Source organism: Neofelis nebulosa, chromosome 17 (assembly GCF_028018385.1).
Source record: "Neofelis nebulosa isolate mNeoNeb1 chromosome 17, mNeoNeb1.pri, whole genome shotgun sequence".
NCBI classification, from domain to species: domain Eukaryota; kingdom Metazoa; phylum Chordata; class Mammalia; order Carnivora; family Felidae; genus Neofelis; species Neofelis nebulosa.
Window position 1 is genome coordinate 58,830,337 of NC_080798.1, and position 11,010 is coordinate 58,841,346.

At 56.0% G+C, this 11,010-nt stretch overlaps 1 protein-coding gene across 7 annotated transcripts in view; it reads left to right on the forward strand.

The window, feature by feature from the left end:
* GSE1 (Gse1 coiled-coil protein) overlaps positions 1-10,792 on the forward strand; it is a 394,460-nt gene extending 383,668 nt beyond the window's left edge. For 6 of the 7 annotated variants that reach the window (XM_058709028.1, XM_058709026.1, XM_058709027.1 and 3 more), the window contains 5 exons: positions 1,272-1,385; positions 2,183-2,536; positions 3,959-4,234; positions 6,176-6,279; positions 7,000-10,792. In XM_058709028.1, coding sequence (XP_058565011.1) covers positions 1,272-1,385; positions 2,183-2,536; positions 3,959-4,234; positions 6,176-6,279; positions 7,000-7,134 — 983 coding nt within the window. In that variant the 3' untranslated portion in view covers positions 7,135-10,792. The remainder of the gene's footprint in view (positions 1-1,271; positions 1,386-2,182; positions 2,537-3,958; positions 4,235-6,175; positions 6,280-6,999) is intronic. The other variant, XM_058709032.1, reaches the window with a different exon arrangement.
* Positions 10,793-11,010: the final 218 nt, after the last annotated feature.

Genomic DNA, 11,010 nt, shown 5'->3' on the forward strand with positions numbered 1-11,010 from the left:
CTTGTCGCGTCCCGGGTGGAACGGAAGGCTTGGGGGTGGGTGGGGGGGTTCTGTATGTAAAAGTCGCTGCGAGCTGGACTTGCAGTCAAGCCACTCTTGTCACTTGTCAGACCTCCTGGCACCTGGGATGGCAGGCGGGGCAACCCCGCAGCCCCGGGTGCAGGGGGAGGCGCGCCTGCCCGCGCAGTGGGCGTTTCTGCTTGGCGGGTGCCCACGGGAGGCTTCTTGTTCCGGCCACAGTGGGCTCGGGGCTGTCTGTGCCGCCCGGCCAGTCTGCCCTGGAAAACGCTTCCAGATCCTCCCGGCCACCCCTCCGTGTGGGGGCCGACTCTTTGGGCCAGAACGTAGTGCAGAAGCGGGGTGGGGTCTGAACACTTTCTGGTATCCGTTTCCTCGGTCTGCCCCACACGCTCGCTTACTTAGCTCCAGGATGTGGGTTCAGCTGAGAACCCGGCCTGTCTGGGGAGCTCGTGTGCACGCTTCCAAGCCCTCCTCGCTGACCCCAGGCGGTCACTTCTCTCTGGAAAAGAAGTCGGAAGGAAAGCGGACCTGCTTCCCGGTGCATGTAGTTGGCGTGCGGCGATTTCCTTTTCGTTCTTAACCAGGAAACTGGGGGTCTTGCTTTCTCTTAAAGAGACGGTGACATGGTGGGCACCAGGACCAGTCCCTGGGAACAGCCACAGTTCTGTTTGTAAAAGAGCATCTTTCTGCCTGGCCTGAGTCCTCGCGGGAGCCACCGGTGATGCAGCCACTTCGGCAGGGACAAATGCCCCTGCAACGAGAGCTCGCAGTGGCAGATGTCACCGGCTCTGGTTCCGTCTCAGTAGATGGCAAGCGTCCTGGGCCGCGGAGAACGCGCCCCGAAGCAGCCTGGACTTCCGGGGTGCTGGGTGGATCTTCGCGGTGGTTCTTCTGTGTTGGGTTTTATGTTTGTTTTTTTTGTTTGTTTTTTTTTTTTTGTCTTTTAAATAAGAATACATCCTCGGAAGTCCTCTCAGAAGGTCATAGGAACCCGTTATTTTGCTGTTGGACACACAGCGATCTTTGGGATGCATCTCTAATGCGATGCAGAAGCTGAGCGGAATCTGGGCTCCCCCTAAACCGAAGGTTTCTTTCCTTAAACACAGCCTGTCCCTTGGTGCTTGCTTTGCTCCTGGTTTAGAGAACCTGCAGCTGCCGGGCACGGCCTGGGCTGGCCGCCTGCTCCCCTCTCCTCTCGGAGGTGCTACGACCACGACCGTGCTGTTAATCTCGGGCTGCTTTTCTCATAGACAAAGAGAAACTTGTTGAAATGCTCCATGCCATGAAGCAGAAGGCACTGTCCGTGGTGGTGGCGGACCCGCTCAGGAACTCTCCGAGGGACAGTCCTGCTATCTCCCTGAGCGGTAAGGCCCAGGGCGGGAAGGACAGCCCCTCCCGCCCCCGCCTGGGACTGTCCCACGGGCTGCCCGAGGTCAGAGGCGGCCGCTCAGGGTCTCTTCTTCATCACGAATCTTTTCCTCCTGGAAAGGGTGTCTCTCGGTCTCTCTCGCTCGGGAAGGCTGTTCTCTGGACGGAGCAGGAGAGCGGGAAGTCAGAGCCGGGAGCCCAGGGGGCGGGTCCCGGCTTCCGCAGGGCTGTGTGGCGGGGCTGTGTGCGGCGGTTCGGGGCAGGCCACGGCCGTCACCGCCAGGGCCTCGGGAGCCCCAGGCCCCGTGTTTCAGCACCTGCTGCGGCGGCCCTGCGTTCGCGCTGCTCTTTAGCTTCTCTGTCTTGCTTGTTCTGCCCTCAGGCCTCTCCGACACCTGCTTTCACACCTCCTCCTCTCTCTCTCTCTCTCTCTCTCATGCTACGCTGCCGAGTGGAGCAGGAAATCTTTATGGTCCGGCCCTGCTCTCAAATCCTAACGTGGTCTTTCTTGTCGGGTTGGGCCTCGTGACTTCTACCTCTTGGTAGCCACTTGCTTCCTCCTTCAGATTCTCTCTCTTCCCAGATGCCTTCCTGGGGCGCCTCTCAAGGACGGACTTGCCGCTGAACGCAGCCCCACCTTCCAACCGCGCGCGCTCACGAGGACGTTTCATTACACGGTCCCCCGGGTCTCTGTCCTTTGTGCTAGGTCTTTCTTAAACGTAAGCTCTGGAGGTCAGGGTCGGCCTGTTGGCTTGGCGCTCTTAACATCTCCCTCGCTTTCTGTCTCTAAAAGAACCAGCCACGCAGCCAACCTCTCTGGATGCGGAGAAGCCTGTGGGTGTCGCTGCTTCCCTGGCTGACGTCCCAAAGGCCACGGAGCCTGGGAGACTGGAGCAGCTGCGGCCCCAGGAGCCCGCTCCTGCCGGCGGCGAGAAGGCCAGGCTGAGCGAGGCCCCCGGGGGCAAGAAGGGCGTGAGCATGCTCCATTACATCCGGGGCCCCGCGCCCAAGGACATTCCCGTGCCGCTGTCCCACAGCATCAACGGGAAGAGCAAGCCGTGGGAGCCCTTCGTGGCGGAGGAGTTTGCACATCAGTTCCACGAGTCTGTGCTGCAGTCCACCCAGAAGGCCCTGCAGAAGCACAAAGGTAACGAGGCGGCCCGGCCCGGCCCGGCCCTGCTCCCGCGTCACTGCGGCAGCTGGGGCTCGCCCCTTAAGCTCGGCGCGCACGGGGCCCCTGCGGCGGGGCCGAGAATTCTCCGGTGCCGGCGGGAGCCCGGGTGATGCTGGTGCCCCCGGTCTACCGACCGCCCTCCAGGAAAAGTTAGCAAGTGACGCCGTCTGAGTTGAGTCAGAAGCGCTTCCTTTCAGTTAGGCCAGGTGAGGGGCCTCCCCCACACGGATAGGATCCGGTCCTTCTGTAGCTCAGTGACTTTGCGCCATTGCCACACAGACTCGCCCGGGAATCTCCCCGCCCTTTGATGACTAGACCCAGCAGGTGTTTGCCCCAGAGAGCGTTTTGTAACACCTGAGCCCCCACGCTCCCTGCCCTCAGACGATTTGGTGGGAGAACAGGGGTCCCGACAGCTGGTTCTCACGGAGTCAGAGGTTGAAACTGCTTAGGAAAGAATCCCCGGGGATTTAAGAACTACGGACTTTGAGAGAAACTTGCGTGTGCCCCAACAGCCAGGAAAAATAACTGGGTTATTAGGCCCAGGCATGTCTGTCCCTGCCAGCCCTGGGAGCTGGATAGAGGACGTGTCTGTGGACTCAGGTCGGGTGCCGGGTCGGCGCCAGCTGAGTTACCGCTGGCATCGGCGATGCCAGGATACCCAAAGGCAAAGGATGGCCGTTTTCGCAGTGAGAATCGGGAGCGCTTCACTGGATGCGTGTCATGAATTCTCCTTCGCAAGGAGAGCGTGTTTGGACGAGCTGGCTCGGGGAAAGGCCCCGTGCCCTTCCCAGACACCCCTCACAGACGCTTTCCTGGGGCCCTAGGACCCACGTTTCCTGCTTTGTTTTACACCGGCCCTTTTCTTGACGTGTAACGTGCAGCCGTTTCCTCAGGAGTTTGTTTTTTAAGTTTATTTTGAGAGCAGAGCAGGGCACGTGCTTTGAGCGGGTGAGGGGGCAGAGAGAGAGTCCTGAGCAGCACAGAGCCCAGTGTGAGGCCCGGTCTCACAGACGGCGAGCCAGGGTCAAGTCACTTACCTGACCGAGCCACCCAGGTGCCCCATTTCCTCGGACAAGTCCACCGAGCGCGTCCCAGAGGCCCGCAGAGGCTGCTGTCTACACTGGAGGCGGTGTGCCCGCGTTAGAACACGCCCCGCCGGGCCGTGGTTCGAGGCGGCGCACGCCTCCCGTAAGCGGGTCCCAATAGCAGCTGAGGCTGGATGTGACTGGGGGGGACTGCGGGACCCTGGGGCTTGGCGTGGCAGGGATCACACCCTCGTTGGGACGCAGTGCAGGGCTGTCGCGGTCTCTGTGGCTCGGCGACCTTGCCGCGGATCGCCATCTTTGATATCCGAAGGACGCGGGGGCCCGTGACCTGCCCGTTCTCCCCCCGCAGGGAACGTGGCCGTGCTGTCTGCGGAGCAGAACCACAAAATGGACACGTCCATCCACTACAACATTCCCGAGCTGCAGTCGTCCAGCCGGCTCCCTGTGCCCCCGCACAACGGGCAGCAGGAGGCCCCCACCGGGAGGAAGGGCCCCCTCACGCAGGAAACGGACCAGGCCTCGGAGGACGACGACGAAGACGGGGAGGAGGACGACGACGAGCCCCCCAGGCGCAAGTGGCAAGGGATTGAGGCCATTTTTGAAGCTTATCAGGAACACCTAGAAGGTATGGGAGTGGGCGCAGGGCCGCGGGGAGGTGACAGAATGCTGACTGGACCGCCCCGTCCCTGTGGGACCTCACTGCTAGCCCTGGGGACGGTTTGTGTGTGGTGACCCTGGCGCTCGGGGACTGTCCTCAGCCACTCTGCCTGTTTCAAGACCTGTTGTCAGGCTTCTGCAGGCGCCCCAGCTTCCAGACGTGAGGCCCCTGTCACTGGACAAGCTTAAGTACCGCTTGTCCCCACCCAGCGTGACGGCCCACACCTGGGCCGTGCTTTCTGTGCCGTCTGCCGCCATACTTCTAAATATCCCATCGGCCCTGACTGTGGCCGCACACACGGGGCCTGAAAACAGAAGAAGGTGTGTTAACTCAGCTGAGTGCCCCGGGGCTGCTGGCAGTTCCCCCAGAGGCTCGTCGCCCTCGTGGGGCAGCCGGTGGGGTCACGAGGCTTGGGCGCTATCCTTGGGCTTCTGGCACTCTGCCTCCTCTCCCTGCCCCTCGGTTTCCTCAAGAGGACTCCCGTGACCTCCCAGGCTGCAGTGCCGCGGCCCCCCGTGCTCCCCCTCCTGGCTGGATCGGAGTTGGGGCGCACCAGTCATGGCTGGCAGAGTTCGGTATCCAGAGCCAGCGTAGAGCGTTTTTTATTGTGACGGAGCAAAGCGTGTCCAGCTTCTCTGGGTTTGTTGTTTGGTGCCTTGTTTGGGAATCCCTCCCTGCCCCCAGGACGTGATGATTCTGTCCATTTCCTTGAATTCACGTTTCGCGTTTCTTATGCCTAGAATTCATGTAACTTCACCGTTCCCACCTGGGCAACCCCTTATCCTGGCGGGTTTCGGCATCCTCCTGGCCGCTCCCCGTGGGCCCCCTGCTCTCGGCTGTCTGCAGGCACTCACCTCTCGGACAGCCCCCCTGTTCTTGGCCCTTGGGCTTCTCCCAGGGGTTTCAAGATCGCCGCCTTGTTTGCGCCACCCAGAAAATCCCTATGCAAATTTTCAGTTGTGTTGGATTTACAGATTTGGGGAGAATGGATCTTTTTGATGATGATGTCATTCCGTGAATCTGGCATTAAATTGCGTTAAGTAACTTTTGCTGGTTTTCTGCCGTGAGCGGGGCCTTTTTTATTAGACTGATTTAGGTACCAGTTGTGGTTTTCAGTTTTTGTGGTCCCTTATTCCTTAGGTAGTCCTAGCGGGTCAGACCTTCTGTGATAGTTTAGTTCTCTCCTTGAGCTCTGGGCTCTTGAATTGAACAGAGAGTGGCAGTGACAGCCGCTTTTCTGGTTTCTGAACCTTGGGGACAAAATAGAGGTCCTCATTCCTGCCGAGTTGGCCGCAGAGGACTTGTCAGAGTTCATGTGTCCGGTGGAGAGTTCAGCTTTCGTGTTTTCTGATGTTGCTGGTTCCAGGCTGCATTCGTTAGCGCTTTGAACAACTTCAGTCTGTGTTCTGAGGGGGCAGGAGGCTGCTTTTAGTGCCCCTCCTTGCACTGTCCCTTCTGTAGGCTGTCCGCTTGCTCTCCCGGGTCTCCATTCTCAAAGCGCTTCATAGGAAAGCAGGGACTTGTCCTTGACCCTTGCAAGTTTGAAGTCACTCCTGTGAAAAGCAGGCCCAGTATCTTGTGGCAAGGCAGAGATTTTACTAATTAGAATTCTATTTTCGGTTTCTAAGTTTACTCTGGCCTCGTAGCAGCTTATTACAAGCTTTCAGACCTCTCACTGTACCCTTCCTTTTGAAAAACGTGTTTTGCAACCACCACTTTCCCCTTAAGGAGTTCCTAGTAGCCTTGTGGCACAGGGAAACCGGGCTGGGTTTCCCTGTGCCCATCAGAGGGCGGGGAGCAGTGCGGCCCCGAGGAGAGCACCGCAAGAAGGGCGACCCCGGCCAGGCCCGTGGCCCCTACACACACACACACACACACACAGCAGCTCGACGCGGCTTGTCTTTTCAGAACAAAATCTGGAGCGGCAGGTGTTGCAGACGCAGTGCAGGCGGCTGGAGGCACAGCATTACAGCCTCAGCCTCACAGCCGAGCAGCTCTCTCACAGCATGGCGGTGAGTGCCACCGGGGAAGAGGGGCCAGGGTGGGGGGCAGGCACGTTCCTAAGACACAGCCAGCTTCGAGGAGCCTGAGCTTGCGTCTGTCCCCACTACAGACAAGTTTTGAGGAGTGGGAATACTGCTCCTAGGAGGCTAACAGGTGTAGTCTTGGGCGGGGAGTTCAGGAGCCCGAGGGTTCCCCAAGATTGAGCTAAGGAGGCAGGTACTGTTCACGTACAGGGTATTGGTTCTGGAAGGGAGAAGAGGCTATTTGCATATCCCTTTGGGGGAGGTGTTACCCGTATGTCTCCCCCTACGGTGATTGGCTGAGGGGGATGGAAGACGATATTACAGGGGGAGCAAAGCTCTCGCACCCCAGCCCCCTTCCTCCTGCAGCCGATGACGGGAGCGACTCCCCGGCATCCTCCCGGCACGTGGGGACGTGGGGTGCAGCCCTTGGCCGGTCCTGAGCAGCCACAGTTGTGTAGTATCGGCTGATTTTTAAAATCTCAGGGTTGGTGTTGAGCCAGCAACAGACCCTGGTTTTATGAGACGGCCCAGATACTGGGAGAACCCAAGGCTTCGGTCACGGTTTGAACTGGTTCTTCCAGAGACCACCGCCCAAATCCTGAGCTGGGAAGGGGAAGTTTCCAGACTAGAGGTTGGCGCATTCATGCCTCGCACACACTTCCTTGCCGTGAGATGAGTGTTTTACCTGAATCAATCTCTCTCCAGGAGTTGAGGAGCCAGAAACAGAAGATTGTTTCCGAGAGGGAGCGACTCCACGCAGAACTGGATCACTTAAGGAAGTGCCTTGTGTTGCCTGCAATGCACTGGCCTAGGGGTTACTTTAAGGGATATCCTAGGTGACGGTTTCCCTTGTGCTAGGCCGAACCTATAGTATAGAAATATTATCTATTTTATTACCTTGAATATTTAATATTTTTCACTGGGAGGTTTGAAGCTTAAAATTTAACAAAAAGAAAAAAAAAAAAACAGAAAAAAAAAGAGAATGTGCCATGCATGAAGCAAAGGACTCCAGGCCCCAGAAGAACGAACCCGCCTTGACTTCAATGCAACGGAATCACCTTTGTCATTCAGCGAGCAACCGACTAGGATGCCCATCGTTCTTTTTGTTTGGTCTTTTCTTTTCTTTTTAAAAGTGGTTTTCTTCTTCCCCCACGCCGTTATTTTCTAGTCTGAAAGTGAAGGCTCCCTTACCAACACTAAAACTGTATCCTTGAGGGCCCCTGGGTGCGGAAGAATGGATCAGACCGACTGTGTTGGGTTTCTGGTGTGGCCACGCGGCTCCCCGCCTCCTCGAGCCCCCCCCCCCCTCCCCTTCCGCCCCGGCGCAGGGTCAGCCTCGCTCCTCCCCAGGACGGAGACTGGCTTTGGCAGAGGGAAGGTGGGGTGCATTTTCCTGGTAAAGGGCTTATTTGTTTGTCACTTGTCTGCAAAATTCTCTTCGAAGCAACAGGTCCTAGGAGCCCACAAAGCACCAATACCGAAGCCTCACCCACAGGCTTTTCCCCGGAAAAGCTCTTATCTAAAGTGCATCACCCAACTGAAGGTACCTTTTTATTACTCGGTGGGGGAAAATGTACAGAGCTCTATGTATACATACGTTCACACCCACGAAATTGTTACTGCGGTGGGTTGTGTTTTCATACAAACGTAAATTTTGAGAGAAAAGTCAAAGGTGCTTCAGCCTTGTACTGTGTATATATATTAAAAAAAAAAACAAAGTTTTGTATGTTTTTATTACTTTAATTATTGTTATAAAAAGCCTGCCATTTTTAAATATGTGGTTTGGGGGGATTTTTGTTTGTTTTCCTGTTTGGGGGTTCTGTTTGTTTTTTTGCTTTTGTTTTCCTGGGCAAAAAAACTTGCTTTTAGTGTTTGTACTGCTGCTGGTCAGGACATTAAACTATTGAAGTGTTTTTAACAATTAAAGAAGAAGAAAAGTAAAAGAGCTTACCACTGGCGCCTATGCGATCACTTCATTTTTGAGTTGCACCAGAAAGTGACGTAGAAAGCCATGTGTTGTTCCTTCTTACCTCCTCCTGTCCCCTCCCCCTGGCTCTGGAGCGCAGACAGAACCAGTTGCTACTGTGGAGGGGCTCGGCCCCCGGCGGGCACAGGCCGCCCGGTGCTGCCGAGCGCGCCCGCGGCTCTGCCGGAAGAACCTGTCAGGAAGGGAGCGAGTTCTGTGATAGGATTCTAAGGTGTCTTACAGCAGTCTGAGAACAGGTGCAAAGTAGAAACTTTAGAAGCTTTATTTAGATGCAAAGCTTTGTAAAAGCCTAAAAGTAGGTAAACCATGTCTGAGCTGAACTTCCCCTCCTTTCGAACTTACTGTCCTGAGCACAGGAGCGGCTAGAAACCGGGGAAGCCCTCTCTCTCCGCGCAAAGCAGTGTTTCCTTCTCGGCCCCGTTCCAGCTCATCCAGGCGGGGTCTCCTCTCGCCCGAATGGGCCCGGACCCGAGGCCCAAGCAGCCAGGGGCGGGTCCGTCGGGGGTGGGGGTGGAGGCAAGAACCTCGATGGCCGCTGTCCCTTTCACCCTGGGTCAGGGACAGGCTGGCCGACCTTCAGGAAGGCTACTCACTGCGCTCGGTGGCCGCGCCCTCGGCACCAGACCTTAGCTGTGCAGAACAGCTTGCTGGCAGATGGCATTGTGTTGCTTTATCTGTTCCCACACAGTTTGCTTTGTATGTCTGCCAAGAATCTTCTAGTTATTAGCAAACTCAGACAAAAAGTGCCGCCAGTATTATCAGCAGTCAACGAGCGCCTTCCTCTCCACAAAAACGACTCGAGAACGCAGGCCTGTGCTGCGGGCCTCCCCTCCCCTGCAAAGACACTGGGAGACCAACTCGTTCCACAGGTGGGGACAGGTGTTGAGAGGGGGCTCTGCTGCTAGCGGTCAGGGGACGAGATGACCGAATTTCTCCCGAGTCGGCTGGCTCGTTCCGGTCTGAAAGAGCAAGCTCAAGGGCTCCACCTCAGCACCCCGCTCCCCGCCCTCCCCCGGCCCCAGAAAAGGGCTGGACGCCCCTGCTAAGCAGCTTGGGGAGGGCTTGAGGAAACAGCCCCCGCCCCGCCCCTCACCATCCGAGGGGAGCCCCCTGTTGGGGTGCTGTTACAGGTCGAGGGCCACGCCCACGGGGGGCGGTCACCACCCAGGGGTGGGTGCAGCTAGAAGGGCTCTGCTCCCTGCCGCTGGAGACTAACCGCCTCCCCTGCCTTCCAGCTTCGGTCCCTCCTCCTCCCCGCACCCCCACCTCTCAGTAGAAAGACAATCAGAATACAGACCAGTAAGGCAGCATGAAGAAACTAAGGAAGGGAAGAAAGCAGGGGTGCACCACGAGGAGCTGGCTTTCCCGTCCGGTGGCTAGTTTTCATTTTCAGAGGGTTTGGAAACAACAGCACCACCTCTCTTCGGTTTGGGCTTAAAAACGGACAAATGCGTGATCCTTGTCCGCTATTTCACGTTGAGTTTAAAAGACAGAGTTGAGAAGTACGCCAGATCTGCTCTAGAACTCATTACGTAACTCGGGTCAGTATTTTCGTGGAGACCCCCGTCTTGCACGACCTTGTGTCTTCCTGCCGCCCCTGCGAGACCGGGCTGCCGTCCGTCCTCAAGGGGACTGCACTCTGCTTGTGAGGGTCCTCTTCCAGAGTGGGGTCCTGGGGTTCTGCATTTAATCCCATCATTAGAAACGAACTTGGCGGCGCTTAGGACCTGATCCTTTGAAAATGTTTCCTCTAATTAGAGCCAAAGGGACATGAAACCATGACCTCCGTCCATTATCTCAGATAAGTGACCAAGATAGGACTTAACAGGATTTTTTTTTTTTTTCTACAGAATATAGGCTAAACACTTCATTGGCATTCACATTCTAATAGATTACATCCTTAAGGGAATTCCAAGAATACTTAGAGGAGCCCGCACTCTCGGCAGCGGAGGATCCTAGTCCAAGAAGGTCTGGTTTTCCTCCAGTAGCTCGATAAGGCTGCCGGATCTCAAAAGTCAGGCGCCCCCTTTCCCCTCTGAGCGGTCTTCAAAGTAGAACATTCCAGGGATCCACCACAAGATGGAGGTGGTCGGCACAAGCCAATTCTGTAACTCTTGGCCACTTAGCAGCGGAAATATCCCGCACCCCACGGAAACCAGTACCTGACTTCTCCCGTCTCACAGTAGCCAGTCCCAACCTGTTGATCCAGCACTTAATTTAGACTCCTTCATTCTGCCTTGACCTGAGGAAGGCCACGCTGATTGGTTGTGTTACTTTGTATGTGGCCTGTGCTCACTTGCTAGAACAGTAAAACCAGTACATGGGAGGGAGGAGGGATGCCTCGGTCACTCTGGGGGCAGTTTAGATGCTGTGAAATTAAACCTGTTCTAAGTGTACTTGTTTGAATTAATTGTATTGTAATATTATTTGTTGAATGTAGTAATTAGGTATTTATGAATATATTGCTGTAATTTCTGACAACATCCAAAAAAATAAAATCTTCCTAAATCATGTTAAGAGGCAAATCTTTTGTATGTCCTAATAGGGCCAAAAAAAAAAAAAAAAAAAAAAACAACCCAGCAGCCCAGCCATCTAGCTTTAGAGGTAAAATGTGAAGACAGGTTTTAAAAGAAAGGTATTAAGGGGTGAGGTCTGAGCTCTGCAGGACTCCTGGCTCTCCCCAGTACCGTGCGGTTTCATTCCAGAAGAGTCCCCAGATGAAAAGGCAA